Raw genomic sequence first — 22,427 nt, 5'->3', positions numbered from 1 at the left:
CTTTCTGCATGCAACTGTCTCCAAGGCCAGGCTGGATGAGGCTTGGAGCAACCTGGTCTAGTGGAAGGTGTCCCTGCCCATGGCAGGGGGGTTGGAACGAGATTGTCTTTAAGGTCCCTTCCAACCCAAACCATTCTGTGATCCAATATGTATGAAGCTGCTCAAAGGTCCACCAAGCAAACCTATTCCCGAGTCCCCCTGCAGCTTTGCTGAACCCTTCTTAAAGCCACGTTTATAAAGAACAGATCAACCTTACGATGCTGAGTGAGATAAATCTGGATGGTGGAATATGGACATTTCTTACAGAGGAAGAGAAGAAACTGTATGCCAGGCCATACGAGGAACATGGAAAATCACTCCGGGAGAAAGCTGGCAGTGTAATACTGACACTTTCATCATGCATGAAGAGCAGGCAGCGTGTCCTCTAAGTCTCCAAACGGTGTTACACACCAGACAGCAGGCAGAGCAGGTAAGGCAACATGAACTGATGTTTCAGACCTACAGAGCACTCACGCAGCATCAGGACAATTTTAGTGCCCAGGATGATGGTAGTGCCTGATTTGCTGAGAGAGAAGACACTGCGGAGGCAGGACACGAGAGACTTTGATTACTCCCACGTAAACAGAGCGTAGCTGCATCACGTCGCAGCACTCCGCCCCGTGCATCTGGTACAGGATGCTGTCAGGAGACAGGATGCTGTGCTAGACAAATCTTTGATCTGACTGGTGCAGTGGTTCTGTTTCCCCAAGGGGAGTAAAGAATCCTCAACTCCTGCTCCAGAGAACCCATAAGACAAGGATGCAGATGAACAAAGCAGTTGCTCTTCCCTGGAAGGTCTGTCTCCTCTATCAAGCACCTCTGCAAATGCATCCACAAAACACCAGATGCCAGAAGATTCAAGGGCAGCATCTAAGGAAGAAACCCTTTTCATCCCCGCAGCTGCAATGAGCACAGTGACACCCACGGGTGGGCCTGTTCTCTCTTAAAGGATCCCCATTTCCACCAACTTCCGTCAACTAGGTCTAACACACCTGAGACAGAAATTTCCATCTTTCAGGTTGCAGATGCAACGTCAAAACATACTAACTTTGAATGGACTCCTGCTTACACCAAAGTGAGAGAGAAGTACTGCCATAACTTCCAGATCTGGAGAGGAAATCTTAAAAGTACATGCCAACAGCAATGAAAACTGAGAGAGGTCCTCTGAGACACTTCAACCACACATGCACCTGGACTAAACACAACACCTGACAACAAGCAACGCTGCTGAAAAACAAAATTACTGCACCTTTTAGTTTCCATTGCAGACAATAAGGTTATGCACAACACCATAAAGACACAAAGTTCTATTTAGACAGGTACTTAACAGCCCCTAGCAGAGCATAGGGTCATTCCAAGTACTCAAACAGGAAAAATAAATCCCTCTTTCAAATCTGCAGAAGAAATCCACAGTCTTAGTTTGCCCATCTGGGGGAAGAAGTAGGTGTGATGTGGGCAATGTGAATTAAAAAAAAGGCAAATCAAGGATCCATCCCATGCTAAGGGTATCTGAAAGGAGACTTCTGCCCTGTTCAGACCCGAGAGGTGAAATCTGTGCCATGTCCTTGCTGCTCAACAGCCTCTCCTTTCTTCCTTGGCCAGTTTCATTTTTAAGAAATGCCTTTTGGAGAGTGTCTGTGGAGTAGAGATTTCAAAGGTTGGCTGAAAAAAATCCTAAGCATATAATGCTGACCAGATTCTCCACATACATGCACATAAAATTTCTCCAGCGTGGTAATTAGAAGAGTACTAAACAAACCCATTTTCTCAGAAACGCTACGCTGCGACTTTCATAAACAAAGATCTCCCAACGCTGGCGGCGACCCATGGGGAGAGCTGACTTCTTCCCCTTTTCAAGTTTTCCCAAGACTTTAAAATTTCAGTTCTAGCCCTAAAATTTGAACTTTTTCAGGATTGAGAAGAACACATGGTGTTTATCTGATGGCCTGGTGCCACATTTTCCTCAAGTCTTCTGCAAAATCACATTTTAATTCTCATCTTAATTGGGTGGACCTAAGTCTCCATGGAAACAAGATGAGGGCACTTGCCATGAGCCTAATGATAAGGGAAACACTTATGAAATGAGTCTTCTCAACTCATCAGAAGAAATAGATACTTGTGCTAATCCTGAGGGGAAAGCAGAACAGTTGGCCAAGCTTCACAAATAATATGGAGAAAATCCAGGGACTTGGGGTTCTGGAATCAGCAGTATTAAACCTCCCATCCTGGCAAAGTGCCGAATAACACAATCCCATTAAAAGAGCTGACCTTCCCCACAATGCTTTGGGATTGTACCTGGGCACAGGATACCCCGCACCAACCAGACCATCTCCATAAGCAAGCTGAGGTTTGGTTTTCTAGGATAAGCCCCAAATCAGGTTTTCTCTTTAAAAAAAATTCTGAAGCAGTTTGGCAATTCCACATTGGACTTGGAGACATCTGAAGTTACTGGACCACCTCTTGTGAAACGAAACCTAATTAAATATTTGGCTTCACAGTGGAGGTGGAGAGTAACCACCTCCTTCCAAGAATTTGGTTTCAGATCTCTAAATGTCCTCTTATTTTCAAATCCAATGATTTCAGAAGTGACATTATGTTACTAAAATGTGTTTGGCATGAAATAAACAGACATTGGCACTAATAAGTTTTCAGAGAGGCAAGGGAACCTCACTTTGCCAAATCACTGCCTGTATTACCTTGCAGCTAACAACACTTTGTGGTTGCATGGACTTTTGACCCAAAATGCAAATAGAACCCAAGGGAAAGAATTCAAATTTGCTATCTATCCTTCCCCATTTCTCCTTCCAATTGTTAATTCAGGTTTTGGATTACTTCCCAAATTCTGTCAGTCACTCCAAAGGAGAGAGTGCGTTCTCCTTTGAGCTTATCTCTACCCACAACCCAATTTAGTATCAGCCACAGTAAATTAATAACTCTTATCACTAGAAACACTCTAGCAGAATTCAGTTAATCTCTGTGCCCCACAGGTAAAATACTGAATGACAAGATTTGTGTTACATAAGATATATTTTACTGTATTAAAAAAATCAAGTCCTTTGGACACAAGATAAATGTCTTATAAAAATACTTATATAATTATATAAATGCTAACACGGTTAGTTTGGCTCATCACTAGCTCCCTGAACCCTGACCCTCTGACAGAAACAGGAAGGTCTTATTAAAGGTCCAGACAAATATTTGAAGAAAAAACATTTTGGTATTCAGAGATACAAACTTCTTCATCACAGCCAAGATGAAAGTCTTATTTAAGAGCTTCTACACATGGCTTTGAGAAGTGAAGGAACGGGAAAAGTATGAAATGGGGAGAGCATGACTTTAAGCTGAAAAACAGAATAAAGGGAGGAAAAAGTTAAGTAGCACTCCAAATCTTGCAGAAAAGCTTTGCTGTTATTGTTACTCACCATCTATATTTTTAAACAGTGTTAAAAGCTTCTTTTGACAGTCCTTTAGTGAAGCAATTTGTGAAAAGTGCTTTAAAGGGTGATTTATTAGGAAAATTATAATAGACTCTTGGAAGTGGAAGAATTATTGGACCCTTGACTATTAGCAGAAACACTAACCCTACTCCAGGCTGGAAACCTGGAATGCAGGAACATTTCAGAAAGCCTGAAGGAAATATCTGAACGGGGAAAAATCTGATGTGGCACAATACCCCCATCCTTCTGCCTTCCCCCTCCAATTCAGCAATTTCGAAGAACCAGGAGTGGGAAATGAGCTGCCTGTATAAACGGAGCAGTGATGATTCTGGAGGCAGCCATTAGTTTTCAAGGAGAGATTTCACCGCTCTGGAAGACCAGACAAAGACGCATTTGTTCCCTGAAATTGGACAAACAGAGGCTTATCCACGGCCCATGAGGTTAGCTGCCAATACCTTAAATTCTACCCCAAGTAACTGACAACCACTAATGAACCAGAGGTTTTTCTTAGGTTTATAGATACAAGCACAGAATAGAAAGTACAGAACTACAGGAGATTCGCCCTGAACAGCCTTAATTCTGCTTCTCTATTCCTGCCTCCCTCCATCTGAGTTAGAGACACACACAGGGGTTTCCCACATGCCCCGGTAATATTTAACATCAATTAAGGATATAAACAGTAGATCAAAACGATGGAAATCTCATGTAAAAGTAGCTGGATTGCCAGGCAGTTTGGCATGGGCTGAAACCATGGCAACAGCTTGCAGTTTACTCTTTGTAGACCGCAGAAAAGACAACTCTTCCCACGCTCATTACTCACGTTACTATTTTTAAGTACTAGTGGCACGGCACGTTTCACATAGAGCACGACCTACCGTTCCAGCTCCATCTCAAAGCATGACACGAGATAACCCCTGACTCTGCATATTCTGCATTTATCACATTACCCACCTGAGCATTATGTAATAAAAATAAAATTTACGAGCTGAAACTCTGAAAGAAAGTTAGGGTTCAAAGGATTATCATAAAACTCTTCTTCCAAACTGATGCCTTTGCTACCCATACTGAACCTGAGCCCTTACTCCTCAGGAAGGGCAGTGCCTGTTATTCTCAACTTGAGGATTTCATATATATTTACCGTTATCTTAATGAAACTCAGTTTTTCAAGAAACACGTTCATTACCATATTTTTGGTGGCATACTTGTTCCCCACTCCCAGGTATTTAGAAACTGAAAATTTTACATTTACTGTATTAGCAACAAGCGAAGCCTGAGGGTTTGGGGTTTTTTCTTGCTTATTTTGTACTAGCAAACACTGTCCAGTTCAGGAGCTTCATTTCTGTGCACTATACGAGCACGTGTACAGCAACAAGAGTGAAAGCATTCATAGCAGACGGTGACAGTTCAAAGGCTGAATGGCCTCAGAACATCTCTAAGGAACTCTCCCATCTCTCATAATAAGAGTTCCTATACAAATGTCCCAGTTACACCTAAACAAATGAGCTTCAGAAAGATAACTTCAAAAATCTGAGTTATAACAATACTGAACTCCTTCAGTATTCTACATATTCAGTGTTCTACATGATCCCAAATGTCATCCTTTCACAACACTTTTCACCCGTTTTGGTTACTGAATGGTGCCACAATTTTGTGGAAAGCAAGAAAATGTCACATTAAAAAGTCCTCCTTAATCCCACTGGCTTCTCATCAGTGCAATATCACTTTGTCATTCCTTCCAGAGAGCAGACATCTCCCTTCAAATAATAAAATGTGTATCGTTCAGCTCACAAGTAAATATCAGGCCTGATCTTATTTTGCCTAGGCTACATTTCATGCTTAGCTCATCTTTAAGTGTTTATAAATTGTGTAGCAAGGGTTATAAAAAACATCGAAAAACTGGATTATGTTTTCCAGCAGATCCATTTTACAGACAGGTTAAGAGTTCTGAACAGTTTTGTTTACCGAGTGGCCAAGCAACACAAGCTCACATTTGCCACAGCAGAAGGATTCCATTAGTTCACATCTGTCTTAAACATCAAAACACGTGTTTCCCCACTAACGACTTTCAGACCAATTATTTCACATCCATCACGTGGATGAAATAAATCCATTACAGTCTGCTGTATGAGTTTTGTGGTGGGTACACAGCAAACTGAGCAAGACAGATTTTCTGCTGGTAGGCAGAATACCGAGATGATCCTGATTTATCAGGAACATTTTTAAAATAAGTGAGGCAAGCCCAATGGTGTAACTCTAACAAGATAAGCAAAATTTTCTATCAATGAAGAGAACTGTCATTTCTACAGTCTTTTTACCACCAATACCCTGACTGTGTTTGTCACTGTAGGACAATTTTCTTATTCAACTACTTGAGGGGGAAAGAGAATCCCATTCCTGCAGAAATCTGTACTTGCAGCAGTGGCTGCTTTAGCAGTCATGAATTACTTACCGAGCAACACTTTCAGGGATTGGTGTTTAAGGCGTTAACCCCCAGCCCACTTTTGACGTGAGCATCACCAATACGCATCAGAACATTCAGCAACGGGGAACTGTCTTGAAGCAACAAGTTTCCTAAAACAGCTATTCTGTTAAAGTCCTAGAAGAGTTCCAAAAATCTTTAAATCCAAAACTAGCTAGGGTTAACACGTAAATTAACAGGTTAATGTATGTACTGCAGCAGGAAGATGCTGAGGGTAATTTTTCACATTGTCTGAACAGCCAGAGCTCAAAGTAGTAGTGCTGCAGATACATATAACATCCTCCATTGCTCCAACACTCATGGTCTTTGAAACACTAGAATATGCAACATTTCTCTTGCAGATACCTTATGTCAGAGAACGTACCTCTATATCCTGTATTATCTTTGGGTATAAGGACCTGTAAAATGAATTTGGGGGGCCATCTGTCGGTCTGTTTTTAAACAGATACTGATCCCTAGAAAGAACCAGAAACATATTTTCAGTTTACCACAAAGAATGCAAACTTTAAAGGAAATCAAAACCTGCACAGAATAAAACCTTACGACATATTCTCACAGAACACTTGTAGGAATTTTTGTATCGCTGTTAGAACCCTCGTGACTTCGCAGTGTGACAGCTGTATTTAAAACATCCAAGCCTAAAGAGATAGCAGGTGTTCTCTTTATGGTTTTCCAAATTAAGGGTTCACTGCTTCTTAAAGCTTTTAGCCAGTAGGGTGTGGTCTTCTTGCTCTTTAGAAAATGCCTTGCATTTCCTTAGGCACACCACTAGAGAGCACAGAAAAGCAGGTTTCTAAAGCAGAACAGCTAATTTCTTCAGGTAGTCCTAAAGGAAAGATAAACTCCATTGCCATAAACATAAATGCTTTGTCTTTGAGAGGCTTCTGCAGCCCAATCAGCTGAACTGGGAATACTCCACTCGAGGAAAACACACCCTTAAAAACATGTTGTTGATAGTTTTTGAGCTGACTGCATGTTAGCTCTCCCAGCAAAACAGAAATTACAAATCTGCAGACAGACTAACTGGCAGAAAACAAGTGTGAAAGACGCTCATGTACAAAGACAGGGGACACAGCCGAAGCAGAAGTGGGAGCTGACAGCTTTCACTGCAGCTACTGCCACTACTCCGCAGCAGAGAGAAGGATCTCTGTGATACCAAGTTACTGTACACTTACTTTTTGGCAGGGCTCATGATTAGGGAAATGTGTGAAGCAGAACACTGTAAAAGGTGAGTTTAATTACTACCAAGGTACTTACCAACCCCTTCTTTCTGACAGTCCCTTCCATAGTGGATCTGTGCGTACCATTCTTTCAATCAATTTTTTCCATAGCATTCCCTCAGAGATGACTCTCTGCCATTCCTTGCACACCAGCTCTGCTGCACAGAGTGATCTGGCATCAAGATAGGAAAGGATGTTTTCTGCTATGTGATCTAAGCCTTGCTCTACAAAGAAATAAAGGCAATCAAAATGTCAGTCACTTCACAGTAAACTACTAAACAAGATTTGCAATACATTCACAGAAAGCCAACACAGCCTTAAGGCAACAGGATAATTAAATTGATCAGACACAGAAGCACCAGTTAAATTAATGCAAACAGGTACATCAAAATACCTCCAACTCTTTGCTCCTTTCCTAGCACAGTCTGCCTGCTGGACTGCCCCGTTTCCACAGAGGAGCATGCATGCAAACCAAAACAGCACAGTATGCAGCAGCAGAGAGTGTTTTGCTGCTTCTGGGCACCAAACCCTGGACTTCTTGAGCGTGTAATGCATTGGGCCACATGATCCAGAAAGATCATCATCTTCAAGCAGATGCTACGCTAAGCAGCAGTAATGTGAAATTAAACCACTGTTTCTTTTCCTACTCCCTTATATATAACAATAGACAATTCAGCTCAGAAGACAGGACTCTAGAGGAGCAAATGCAGGCATATCCAGCAGAAGCATGAGCAAAGATTCTGGAAAAAAAAAAAATTCCAGCCTCAAATGAAAGACCATTTTTTGTATTTAAGCTCTTCCTGCAACCTGCAGGTGCCAAGTCCACTCCTGAATTTTGTTCAGGACAGTGGTGGTAGGGCATACACCAAAGACACCATGCCCCGTAGCCTGGTGTAGAAAGGGGAAATCCATGAGAACAAGTTCAACAGTAATTCATTAATTGCAAATGGTGCTTTAACGTCTAAGGCAGTTATGCTAATTCCTTGTTTATGGTCACTAGACTCCATAGAGAAGTGATTACTGAATGACTTACACCAGAAACTGGGGGTTTGCAGCTTCTCTTCAGCTAGTGAAAAATTCAAGAAAACGTTTTTCGAAACAACTTCAAGTTGAGTAAATCAGACTGTAGCATTCAATACAGAATTTATTTTGGGCTGATGGGTGCAATTGTTTCTAGTACGAGAATCAGCTAAGAAACCTCAGTACCAGCAGGAGTCACTAACTCTCAAATAATAAGCAGCAACAGCTCAGCTTCTGCACCACAAATTCCAGTACAAAGTAAATTTAATTCAGCTTCACAAATATTTCCCATTATTTACAGCAGCCATATGAACAGATGTTATCTTAGCATCTCTCCTGCATCTGCTGCTCTCCCACCCCAGCGGCCCACTACCTTCTATGCAACGGAGTGATGGGTGAGTACTGCTGATCTGAGGGCGCTAGCTTTACTGGCTTCACAGACCGAGTTTCAGCAACATACCACAAGACAACTCCCAAGTAAAATAACATTACTCCACATGAAAGCCCTTGGCGGTACTTCAACATCCCAGAAACAACATCTACCTGGCGACTCTCATGCTCTAATTGCATCTGCAGCATAAGGTATGTTGGTCAACAAGGAAGAGTTATTGGGGGACTGGGGAAGCACTGACTTTCATCATGACGATCCAAGTTACCAGAAGCAGCTTATTAACCCCTGTGCTCCTTTTCTATCACGGCAGGGTTAGAGCTACACATTCAATGAACTCAGCTTGCCAGAAGAAGTTCAAATATACCAGAACTGGCGTCCTGCCCATCGACCCAGGTCTGTGTAAGGCTGCGATATAGTATTTCAGAAATATCAGTTAATACTTATCCAAAAGCACTAGGTACTTAAGCTGGTAGAAAGAATAAGCACATCAATCAAGATGATGAATACAGTAAGCTGCCACCACAGACCTATGAAGACATAAACCAGATGGAATGCTGCAAGCATTTATTTGCTTACAGTCCTTGCCTAAAGATCTTCTCTCCTGCTGAGGGCGTTAGTTTTAAAAACGTGGTTATAGTTGAGTAAAGGTACATACACAGAAACCACTTAGATAATATACTTGCACTGATTTAAAATAGCAATCAAATTTTCTTCATCATATTCCAACTACAGTGTCACTGGTCCCACAGAAAATCACTGGTAAGTCTGTTACTATTTTTAAAGGACCTGCAATTTTGGTTTCCCAAAAACTCCACTAAAAGAGATCTAGAATAACTTTATTTTCATGAATAACGTATGCCAGTTGGCCAAGCATGAAAAAAATCTTTCAAACTAGGAGATGACGGCCTTTTTCATTTTCCACTTTATCTCATGACAGCCTACTTTAGGCTTCAATCCATTTCAACTAGGATTTTTAGTCCTGACAAATCAAAGAAACCACTGTTAATTTTTTTAAAGAATTAAGAAATTGTGCTCATATAGTACCTCCACTGCACGCTAAATTTGGCACTGCCTTCATAAAAAAAATAGCAATAGAAAGGAAAAACCAATATGTGTAGTTAAAGAGCACTTATTTATTTCTTCTACTTAATTTAGAAAACTATTAAAAGGCTTTGAAAATGGTGAAAGCCCCTATAATGTAAAGTGGGTTTATACAAATCTTTCAATACCCGCCATAACAGATTCAAATGACTGAAACATAACAAGGTCCAAAAAACTGGTGGATCTCAAACCTAACCACTTCTAAACCAGCAAATCGTAACAATGCCCTGTCTCTGGGCAGCTTTAAGCTGCACCATCTCCTATATCAGTAGTTTGAAAAAAAATACTAGGGCATTTAAATACATTCTAAAAGTGGTCTTCCAGTCCAGCACATCCCAATCTTTCTAGTAAGTAACAACATTGAGGTTCTAACTACTGTTTATTATACATATCTATACAAATCAAGGTTCTAACTACTGTTTATTATTTATACATATCTATCTTACTGTGACATCACGTGATTTGAAACAGCTCAAGGTTTTTCCAGAAAATATAATCATTGCAAGGTTGTTTTCAAGAATTTCAAATCATGACTCCCTGGGTATCAAGAAGACAAACTTAATTCATTATGCAAAGTGAAGGACACAGCTAGATAAAAATAAAGAAAACCAGGCCTGCTGAGTATGTATTTCTCAGATTTTGAAGGTTACAGGTGTGAACAGGGCACACATCATGTTTTAATGGGAACAGATCCAAGTTATGTTAGACTTCAGTACAAAACAGTTGTGTTCAACAACACCAGATCAGACTACACAGAGCAAGCATCTGTCTAGTACATCTGTAATGCTGGAATCATACTGTCCTCTACGTACTTTCCCAGCACAGAGCACACTGTATTTTGAAGAGGGAGAGGAAGAATTTCCTACAGAAAGCACTGCAATTCCCAAAAGAAACAGAAGATGCAGCAGTTAACTACCATCACTGCAAACTCCGCAGTAGGGCTGTACACTGAGGTTCCTGTGTAAGAGGTATTTCAGGTTCCCTCTTCACTGCACCCTCTCTTTCAACAGCCATTATACAAATCTAACCTCAGAGCAACCTCCTTCTCCCTCTTCAGACTACACCTCAGAGCAACCTCCTCTCCCTCTTCAGACTACAAGCCAGTGCTTTCACTATCCACCCAGCATGGGCACTGTAATTCAGGGCTGAAGGTAGATTAATATTCACCTCACACATGGATAGTTAGTCAAATCAATAGGTGATAAGAGACTGTAGCGCTAAGAAATGACAGAACTGATAATCCATTTCAGCCAATAACAGGCCACTCTGTTTCCAGCTTACTAATTACATATAAAAACAAACGATGGCAACGTTTGGAAGAAGTTAAAAGAAACTGAGTAATACCAAAGTAATTTACAGTTAAAACTGAAGATCCAAAAATTATCAAAAAGAGGCGACAGTCTGATGGCAACTGTATTTCTGCAAAACGTGGCAGAAGGACGAGAGCGCCAACTTTTGGCTTCCACCTCTCCTAGAGATACGCCTGGGTTCCAAAAAAGCCAGTAGCATAAGACACACCGGTAACAGGTAAATCTTTCAATATCAGCACTTCTAAGTTTTAAAGCTCTTTACTCAGGCACCTGAAAGCTTGCAGGTCACGGAGCTAAGTCCACTGAATAAGGTGGCTGTATGGCCAACGGAACAGCTCTCCTTAGCAGACGTGCTGGTCAAAACACTGTTCTTTAGTAATCCAAGATGGGAGGGCAGGATCCACGCTGGACAGATACCCTGTACGGGATGCTTTTCTCATTCTAAAGTCAATAATTGTATCTAACCGGCATAACTTACTAAAACAACCACCACACGTTCAAAGGGGGAAACTTCACACTCCTTGACTAAAAGCATTAAGCCACCCATAACTCTGCACTTATTTCAACCACGAAGAAAGGTTACGGCACAAAGGAGCCATGCTGGCACTTGAACATGATACTAACACCTTCCTTGCAGCTTTGAGCAACTTTTGAAGTGTAAAGACCAATAACATGTCAGATGTAAAATGAATTCTCAAGGGAGAAAGTGACAAATACATGATGTTCATGCACATCATCCTTTAAATAATCCTTTAAAAAATTTATCTGTTACTGCCACCTCCTGGCAACAAACTAAATTATTCTCCCCCCCCAAAAAAGCGATGAGAACCCTGAAGAGCTGTAAAGTTATGAACAAACAACCTAATAAAAGGGTTCCACTTCAAACCATGCTGGGAACCCAACAAACACATGGTTCTGTGGCTTTTTGGTGGCGGTGGGTTTGGTATTTTACCCCTACTCTAACATACCTTTATCTTTCAGAAGGCATTGAACAGGTCAGCTTGAAAGTGGAGCTTCAACTGCCCTTCAGAGTTAGACCGACAGCATCACTTGGTTTTTGATAGCAGGCAGGCGCTTTTGAATCAAGTTCCAACACTTCAGGAGTTTCATATGCAGCATACAGCACATTGCATTATTAGAAATCCATATGTTGTATTTTACATCCTTTGTGCGAGTAAGAATGTACATGCCATTTAAGTCGTTTCAGAAGAATGATTCAGATTACTATTTTGAGACTATTAAAAAGTCTTTGGATCACAGTCATGATGGCAGACAGCACACATCAGGGCTTGCTTTCTATCCAAACACCTTTTAGCACGAGGCAAACGTAGGATTGTGGAAGTCCATGGTTTTATGATTTCCTATTTAGAAACTAATGTAATGCCTGCGTAGTACAATGTGTGTACTCATCAACTTATGTTCCACTGCTTTTAGCATTCTTTTCCTTGTGAAATACTATTTTTCAAAGAGAGTTCTCCAGAATAAATGCAGTTGCATACAGCCAATTAAGAAAAATGATACTTGACAAAGCAGGAACATTTTGCAATGTCTTTGGCACATCTGCATCTGAAAGAGCAGTAACGATCCTCTGAAAAACAGTTGCGAAAATTTGGATGTCGAGCCACCTCTCACGCTTCAAGTCTGGAAATGCAACCTGAATGACCAAGGTACCACCAGGATTTCATCCCAAAGCTAAGCCTTTCTTGGAGAGATCAGTGTTGCCATTTCTGGCTGTCGACAAGACTGTCGGAAGCAGAGGCGAAGAGCTGGCAAATGACTGCTGAGGCACCAGGAGTCACTGACGCTGTCTCCTCAGCTGGTATGAAACACACTGTGTCACCAGAGAGCTGTGCCCAAGCATCCCGAACCAAAGCCTCTCCTCCGCTTTGGGAAATGGTGTGACAGATTATGCTATGTTCCACCATGCTAACAGCCCTGGGTATTACAATATTTGATGTCTTTCTGTGGCATGTGCTGAACTCAGAAGTATCAGGCTAAGAACCAGGCCCTTCTCAAAATCCAATCTTAAAAAAAAGTCACTGTAACACACAGTTGGGGTGTCCAGCCTGGACAAGAGGAGGCTGAGGGGAGGCCTTACCGCGGTCTCTACAACTGCCTGAAAGGAGGTTGCAGGGAGGTGGGGTTTGGCCTCTGGCTGTCGACAAGACTGTCGGAAGCAGAGGCGAAGAGCTGGCAAATGACTGCTGAGGCACCAGGAGTCACTGACGCTGTCTCCTGGAGAGGTATGAAACACACTGTGTCACCAGAGAGCTGTGCCCAAGCATCCCGAACCAAAGCCTCTCCTCCGCTTTGGGAAATGGTGTGACAGATTATGCTATGTTCCACCATGCTAACAGCCCTGGGTATTACAATATTTGATGTCTTTCTGTGGCATGTGCTGAACTCAGAAGTATCAGGCTAAGAACCAGGCCCTTCTCAAAATCCAATCTTAAAAAAAAGTCACTGTAACACACAGTTGGGGTGTCCAGCCTGGACAAGAGGAGGCTGAGGGGAGGCCTTACCGCGGTCTCTACAACTGCCTGAAAGGAGGTTGCAGGGAGGTGGGGCTTGGCCTCTTCTCCCAGGTGACAAGTGACAGGACAAGAGGAAACAGCCTCAAGTTGAACCAGGGGAGACTGGATATTCAGATTGGATATTAGGGAAAATTTCTTCCCAGAAAGGGCTGTCAGGCATTGGAAGGGGCTGCCCAGGGAGATGGCGCAGTCACCATTTTTGGTGAAGGATTCTCTGATTCTACAAACACCAAGCATTTAGAGACAGGGCTAGAACACAGTTCCTAAGGAAAATAAGTCTCCAAATAAACACCAAGTATAAGGAAAATCTTCCCTCCTGAGATGACTTGTTTTCAAAAGGTTAGGAACGCTCTAGAGAATATTTAGACTTGACTGCCTAGCTGTGGAAGGATGTCTTATGGAACAGACCAAGTGTTTGGAGAGACAAAACCCAAGTGGCAAGTGCTCTGCTTGTTTTTATTCACTTCATGAAGCCAAAGCTTTTTCAGACTCTTGCTTGTGGTGTAATCCTAGTACCGAATGCTCATTAACGTTTAACTAAACGAAACCAAGGTTTTGAGTATAAGCTAACTGCAATCAGCTACCCCGTCTCTACAACATCCACACGTCTGCCTATCAGTCTGGGGCTGTACACCCCACACGTACCACCTGTTCATTACAAAGCCAAGATTTCATTGAGTTTTAAGGATCAACTGCCAATTACTAGGCAGAAGCCTTTTACAAAGATAATTTTCACAATTCTGTATAGCACCGGTCACAGTTAAAAATAGATATTTTCAAAAGTCAGAAAATGAAGTTTTTTCTGATGTTAAAATACAGCAATCTCATCTTCTGTGAACATACAGAGCCTTGAAAGCTGCATACTGAGCACAAACACAACTGCTTTGCCAGCAAGTCTATTCTTAAGATTTTTACTGCTTGCAGTGCGCTGATTCAAATTGTTCACATTAAAAAAAAAGAAGTCAAGTAAAATATTTACCCTAATTAACATAGTAGGAACAGGTCCAAGGCACAGATACTTTGATATGCTCACTATAATTATTTCAGACAACTTGCAGGACTAAGTTTAAGAGACACTAAGGCCTGAAATAGCTGCATATACCCATTTTACATTAAAAGACTGAACATTTTGTTTTGAAAATAGTTCCTGAAATAGGTACTAAACCCCATGAATTTTTTTTAGTAAAATGCATCTCGCATTTATTGGTACATTTTTCAAAGAAAAACATTATTCTCTACTCTTACGCCTCTACAAAAGCTTTCCAGTTTTATAGAAAATGATGAAAAATTACAGCTGCTATCGATTATAGGTACCAGATGAAGGTTTGGTTGAATTTCAATAACAAGTTAAAACAATTAAAATCCACAGGGATTTCAAATCTCAATGTGTAAATATCACTTTGTATGAAAATTAAACCCAAATGTGGGATGTCAACTCTATAAAACCAGCTAACATCAGATATGAAACAGTCACTTAGATCATGCAACTGCACAGGCTGTTATTATTTTAGAAACAGATTTCAAAAGCAGTCTGGCAGGGTTTGACTTCCCTGACACAGCGTACGGTTCTCCTACAGATTTAACACACGAAACAGATACGAAAGGGACTTTCTTCCCTATTCAAGGGTGACAAGGTAGGGCGCAGGGGTCAAAGCTCTAATTTGTTTAAGGAAAGGGCACAAGTTGGATGAGACCACGCAGGGAACATTAACGTCTTAAAAATTAAGAGAATCAAAAGCACAAAGGTGACATAAGTCACTCTTGGGTTTATGCTGTCAGAAGACACACCTCTGTCTTTTGACAGTGGTTTCTGACACACTAGAGAAAACACACTGACAGATGTGAAAATGAGTACAGGCTTCTGAGTCAACCATCAATGAGACTTGTAGTAGCTGATGAAGTATTAATACTCCATGACGGTGATTAGCAGGGAAGGAAAGAGCCCAAGCACAGCTCTACTTGTAAGAAGAGACCCCACAGACTAAACATTCTGCCACCACTTACAGAAAAGCACACCAGAATTATCACTTTTTTCCACTGAAGCCAAGGGAAGCCAGATACAACAAACTTGTTCTATTCTTCCTGCCTTCTCACAGGTGTAAAATCAGTGGGTACAGTATCAAGCAAAAACTATTTCCATTTAAAATAAAGGAATTTTACTTCTTTAAAACAAGTGAAAACATCTTTCAAAGGTAACAGTCATGTACTACCCTAAACGTGATGTTATTCCAACACAGGATTGATTTCAATCAACTCAGATTAAGTTCTTGGGTAAATTTGTACACATGTTCTTCAAACATCACGTTACCTTTAAGAAAGTTTAGATATGGGAACAGTTCCCAGCATCTACATCTTCAAAAGCAAGAAAACTTGTAAATATACATACATATTTATATATACAAATGTCAGGTAAATAAGCATCAGCTTATGCAGCTCCCAAAAATGTCACACTATATATTTACTCCTAAGAAAGAACTGTGTAGCTCCATGGTATCAGCCCCAAGGTATAAAATGAAAGCAAACAAAATAAAATTATAATTGAAGCTCCTACTTGCACATTATGACCATCACTGGCTATTTCACTTCATTTTTTAGTTAATGACATATACTCCCTAGAGAAACCAAACTGGAAGAAACATCCACACAACCCAAGGAGCCAGGTCTCCAGATAAAGTGACAAGCACATTTTTATGCATGTGGCCAGACAAGTTAAGTCTTCTACAAAATAACTTCCGTGAAACTGAGGTGTGAGGGAAGAGGACACTCCCTCCCTTTCATATTTTAAGCCTTTTTTTTAAGAAAATAAGAGCACATATGTGATTCTGTATCACTTTGTGTCCTACCCCACATTCTTCATTCCCTTCCAACTACTATGCAACCATGCTTGACAGATGAGCCAAAATCCCCCCATCGCCTCCAAAAGCTGAATTCCACCAGGTTTTGTAAACACACAGCAGCACTACAGAGAACCAAAGCCCCTAACAGCCAAGCAGCACGCTGTCCCAGATGCCAGGGAAGTCTGTACAGGCAAGACCTCCTAAGTACACCAATGGCTACAAGTCTGCCGAGCTTGTAACATGACCAGTGGTTCCCATGCTCAAAAGTTACCAGTTTCCAAGTCCTTTTACCATTTGTATCACCTCCTCATACACCCTCAGTGTTCACTGTTGTGTCTGGGCATTCTTGGGATAACATCCCCAGACTCCTCCCTCACTGCGGGTTTGAATCTGTGCTGTTATGTTGCCGGTGGCAAACAGCACATTTTGACCACTTATTTCCCATTCTGGAAACAACGTCCACGCATTTACCTTTCAGAGAATCAAATGAATCATTGTCCTCAGCAGCAAAAATCCAGGGATACAATTCCACCCAGAAATGAATGGAAAAATACATACAACTTAACTTGAAAGCTAAAGATTGTATATACCTAGTTATTATTGCTCCTTTTTTAAGAAAGGCACGTAGCAAGTGTTAAGAACAGATCCATATTTGGATTATTGATACAGGTTTACACTGATTGGTGGCAGAAGAGGTTCTGAGCAACTGAAGGGAAGGAGGGAATCATGGCTGGACTACGCAATAAACATCCACCAGTGCTTTTGCTCTTGTGTCAGTAACAAGACCAGACAAACTAGTTTCACTCATCTAAGCAGGCAGCTTTTTATTCCAGATTTCAGAAACTTAAAGCAAAACTAAAAATGTAATAAAGGCTTCATAAATGATAACACCTCTACAGTCTTGTCTGCACCTATGGGGTTCATATAAAAGGGAAATTTAAACTAGAATTTGCAGAGATACAACTCTTGCGACAACTCGGTTCCAACTTAAACACAAACTGTTCCTCAGAATATGCTACTCAAACTACTTTTACACGGAACAACACTGGCATCCAGTGGCCAATTCAACTAATCACAGAAGTGAATGACTTCAGCTACCCTGTTTTTCTTTTGCCTAGGAAGCATCACTTCATTTACACAAGACAACCTAAATCTGGAGGACGTTCTGAAAAGTCTGCATACAGCCAAAATATTAAACAAGTAGTATTTATAAATGCACCTCTTGTAAAATAAACATTAGCTTACCAGGTAGCGCAGTGATGAAGTCCCGTTGTAACATGGGCTTCAAGTAAGAGTTAATATGTCCATGCTGATAGTGACACATTCGTGAAATAAGGTGTTCTACAAATTCAACTTGATCTGATTCAGACCACTGGTCAAAATACTTAATACACAAGTCTTTTTCCTTTTCGTAGTTTCCTTCCGATGGTCTTTTTCTTGAGACAATCACAGATGAAGTTCCATTACTTATCTGTTTTCAGAAAAGGAGCATCAGTATTTAAATAAAAACAATAGGACCAGCTTTATAAGAACTCTCTCAAGGGAGAGTATGTGAGAAGATGAAGAAACAATCAACAAGACTAAATCTTAAAACACATTCTTAAAGCCATACAAATCCATGCTTCGTAGATAAAGATCAATTAAAGGACTATGCGCTTATAAGTTAGTTCTTACACTTAAAGACCTGCACTCCCTAACACCTCTTAGAATTTACACAGCAAGGAACTTCATTCTTTTTAGAACAAACTTTTCCGGATTAAACCAGTAGTTTCTGCTGCACATTGCAGTCTGCCTCCGCAAACAATTTAGATTCCAGCAGTTAAAATAATACACATTTAGAGACATACCAATGTTGGGTATTAACACACACAAAAACTCAAGGCCCTCATGCCAGTGTTGAGCTGCTCATTCATAAACAGAAACGAAGAGGTACACGATGTTAAGGGCTTGTACAGCTCTTGACAGTGTTTGGGGCATCCACAGAAAGACACCATTAAAATCCTGGTAGCCTTTAGCTACAAATACAGATCCTACAAGAACACCACCCCAGGATTTGCTGCTAATTAGTATATTGGACCAAAGATTGATCCCAGGTTCTTCTGAGTCCTTCAGGAGACCAAGGGGGCTGTGCTAAGGAACAACTGTCAGCTCTCCTCAAAATTCTCAAACTTCTTCAAAGCAAAGTGGTTGCAACTCCTTGCCGTGTGAAGGTGTTAAATTTTTCCTTTTACATGACAGTCACGTGCTCAGGCAGGTTGAACTGTATTCCCAAAGTGTCCTTTGACACAGAATTGTCCTTTCACGGTCAGCACAAACTACATAACCTGAGAAGATCTAGTAACTTCTCCAGTATTATTCATCGGCATCATCCTCGAGTGAAGGCTGAGCTAATTTTAGGATGATACAGTCAACTACATACAAGGATGACTGCACAGACGCAAGATTCGGTGTCTCAAAAGCAGGAGTGTAGAAAATCATGTCAAGTCTCTTTGTGTGAGAAAGTTAGTCCTACCTGCCATAGGGTATTTTTCTTTGGAGACTCATCTTCATTCTGATCCTCCATTACTGACGTGTTCTAGGGGGAAAAAAAAAAAAAGAATTGCTTCAATTTTTTCTTCTATGCAATTCCTTGCTCCACAAGCATTATGAAAAAGCAAATCAATGGAACAGATAAAATTCATTTTCCCAGTGAATGGAATTATCAAATATTTCTGGCCACAAATCAGGGTATTATAAATAAGTTCCCATTTTAACTGACATGTTTATCAATTCCATTGACTGTAAAGATAACTCCCCAACCCCTCTTCAATTTCTCCTTTGACAGGTTTTCATGCAGCCTTTCAACGCTTTTCTCACTGGGAAATAAATTCACTTTCATCCTACTCAAGCCAAAGTAATTAAACCTGTCAAAGTAATCAACTAGCACTTTCTGCCAAAGTTAAATTGCATACATCTAGTTGGGGAGGGGGAATCACCATACACTACTTTCATGCAAGAGAAAAGGAGTTTTCTTCCCAGCCCTAGCTTACCACAAGGAGGAGGGACGCCTCTGTAATTCACTGCCACAGTCTGGGTCCTATAACCCTTGGCAGTCACCATCTCTCTTCACCCTGACTTAATTACAGTGCTCTCCCCACACTGTGACTGCTCCTCCCTACTGTTTTCTTCCCTTTTGTCAGAGAACCAGAGATGTAAGAATTTCTATAAACATTCAGCTGCAAATGTTTCTCTTAGAGCTTACCTCAGGTTTTCAAAGTCTTTCACTCATTTCTTCCCTTTTTGGTTTTTAATTACCTGCTCCCTTTTGCTGTCCATGCCACAACTACCATTTATTTCTACCTACGCGCTGGTACCCCGCACCGAGGCAGTCACTGCTCCTCTCCCTTCCCACCAGCCCTGTACTCCCCACCATTCGTGCCCAGGGGACACCAGCTAACTGGGCTATCATGAAAAACTCAATGTCCAAAAACATCGCCTGCGTTTACTTCAGCCTCCTTCCCCTCTATCAGCTGTCTCAGCAGAAAGAGGAACAATGCACTCAAGTAAAACACATGATGGAATAAATCACACAATTCCTTTACTCTTGCCATCACACATTATGAATTAACCCCTTCACAACAACATTCACCTCCATTCAAAACACAATTCCACCTCATAAGCATTCACTGCTTCACCTCCTCTTTCTGGCGTAAGGGATGTGCCACAGCAAACCCAGAAAACGTGTAAAATTAACAGTATACCCCTCCAGGCAAGTTGCCTGACTCCACTGCTTCGTCTGACGTTTACCTTGCACCCTTCTCTGCCTTGCAGTTAGGGATGAAAAAGCACGCACACAGATGGAAGATTACATTGTAAAAACGATGTGCATTGCAGAGTGGAAAAAACCCTTGAGTTTATCTAGTTATGACACACATAACAATGACAAATATAAGCCCAGGAGATGGCAAGTGGGAATCCAAAAATGGACAAAGGCAGTAAAGGTTTTAGGTTACTCTGCAGGTACATATAGTTCAGTGTTGCTGGGCATACACAGGACGGTAACGCTGGAAAAGTAAGCCACGCTTTCCACATTTCCAAAACTACAGTGTCTAGGGCCATTCCAGTTACTGACAACCAGCACTATCACTGACATGCAAATGATATGCCAATGATGCTCTCCCACTGCTCCGTGCCTCAAGACGGAGCACAAACCAGCCACAGACTTACTGGTACCCAACTGGCCCACACCAGCAAACATTACTCCAGAGAAGTACACAGGGTTTTTAAATTTTAGTTTAACTTTGAATGTGTAGAAATACTCATTACAGCAAATATATGTTGTTGACAGTGTTTCCAATTGCTATATGCTTAAATGAGTAAAGAACTTCTCATTCCCTTTGTTGCTGAAGGATATATACATGGATTGACCCCGTGAGCTAAGAGCAAGGAACAGAACTCACACTGAGAGTATCAAACATGAATAGCTTGGGTCAGGATATTCAGCAGAAATCCCACATTACATTAATTTAGCCCTAACCTAATTTTAATTCAGTACGTCACAGCAAGACACTGCCATTGCTTTCTTTTGCTCCTTCATTGGGAAAGTCTTGAGATCATTGCTAACTCCCTGGGATGTAGGCCAAGAACTGTCTCCTAAACGTTACGTCTTTTCATTCTAGGAACATATAATAAACCTACAGCACAGCAGCACTGGGACGTAAAATGCGCGAGAACACAACCTTCCCCAAAATGATCAGACTTGCACACCAGGCTATTGACTGCAGAGCAAGTTTTTGCCTTTGGTGCGCATCTACTCCATTCTACTGTGCCTCTGCTGCTGCCTAGGAGAAGGAAACTGGGCAGACGACTTTAAGGAGATGCTACATCCTTGGCATGTCCACTGATACAAGGGAGAAGTAGGATGGCTGCATTTCTCTTGCCTCATCTCTCCACTTGTCCCTCTCCCTTCAGGGCCATTAGAGCAGTCCTGGCTAACAGGACAGCATCTCAGATCCACAAACGGGCAACCTGGCACAGGCAGTACTGCTGCTGAGCACTATCTCCATGACCTCTGAATACGTGGGCCATGAATGTGAGGGTGAACTAGACGGATTGATTCTTAGGCTGGAAATTAAGCATTGTATTTATGTATTTAACTGGGAAGTAAGTAGTTGTGTTAATTTAATGGTATCTACTACAGTGTTTATTCCTTTTTCTCTCCTTTCCCATCCTAAACTCACTCCACACCTTCTTACTGTATTTTAGAGCTTGAGGTTTCCTACTGCCAAATACATAGCTTATACCTATTACATCTTCTCTTCCTAATAAATGCTCTCTACTCTGTCTTCAACACTTAATTTCGGAGGTTATTCCCCAGATCACATACATGCTACCTCAACAGATTTTATACATTGTACAAAGACTCAACGTGTCTCTAAAGCCCTTAAAACTACTAATTGAAGATCCGAAGATGACCGGGTGGATCCTGTCCTCTTGTCTGGCAGAAGCAATTAGACAACTCTGATCTGTCCTGCGCATCCACAGCACTTGGCAAAGAAGAATTTCAAAATTCCTAACAGCTGATGTCACCGGCCCTTGCTCGGGAAGGTCTCCAGCTCTTGTGCAAGAAGGACGATAGGCATCTACAAGTTCAACTCTGCCCTTCATCATGCTGTTCCCTTCTCCCAGCCTGTACCTTGTTGTTCACCCCACCCACCCTCTACGTAAAGCTACCACGCTGGCCGCCTCTGCCAAAGAAGAATTTCAAAATTCCTAACAGCTGATGTCACCGGCCCTTGCTCGGGAAGGTCTCCAGCTCTTGTGCAAGAAGGACGATAGGCATCTACAAGTTCAACTCTGCCCTTCATCATGCTGTTCCCTTCTCCCAGCCTGTACCTTGTTGTTCACCCCACCCACCCTCTACGTAAAGCTACCAGGCTGGCCGCCTCTGCGGTTGGTTCTCCCAAGCACCTTTAAGTGGATTTAACATGGACTCCACTCCATTTTTCTACAGCTGGTGTGAAGGATGACTTCTCAGTCGGTCACTCTGGCAAGGCCATGAGCCCCTGCAGTACGATGAT

The 22,427-nt window shown here is 41.5% G+C and overlaps 1 protein-coding gene across 1 annotated transcript in view; it reads right to left on the bottom strand.

Annotated features, from left to right (window-relative positions):
* The window catches only part of FBXW11 (F-box and WD repeat domain containing 11), a 35,517-nt gene extending 16,580 nt beyond the window's left edge, over nt 1–18,937 (bottom strand). Inside the window, exons 1-4 of the mRNA XM_010161523.1 lie at nt 18,881–18,937; nt 17,614–17,839; nt 7,213–7,399; nt 6,320–6,410 (exon numbers count right to left, since the gene is read on the bottom strand). Coding sequence (XP_010159825.1) covers nt 6,320–6,410; nt 7,213–7,399; nt 17,614–17,839; nt 18,881–18,931 — 555 coding nt within the window. The 5' untranslated portion in view covers nt 18,932–18,937. The remainder of the gene's footprint in view (nt 1–6,319; nt 6,411–7,212; nt 7,400–17,613; nt 17,840–18,880) is intronic.
* Nucleotides 18,938–22,427: the final 3,490 nt, after the last annotated feature.

The sequence above is a fragment of the Eurypyga helias genome, unplaced genomic scaffold (assembly GCF_000690775.1).
Source record: "Eurypyga helias isolate BGI_N326 unplaced genomic scaffold, ASM69077v1 scaffold9481, whole genome shotgun sequence".
NCBI classification, from domain to species: domain Eukaryota; kingdom Metazoa; phylum Chordata; class Aves; order Eurypygiformes; family Eurypygidae; genus Eurypyga; species Eurypyga helias.
Note: the sequence above shows the minus strand (reverse complement) of the source record. Positions and strands in the feature narration are given on the sequence as shown.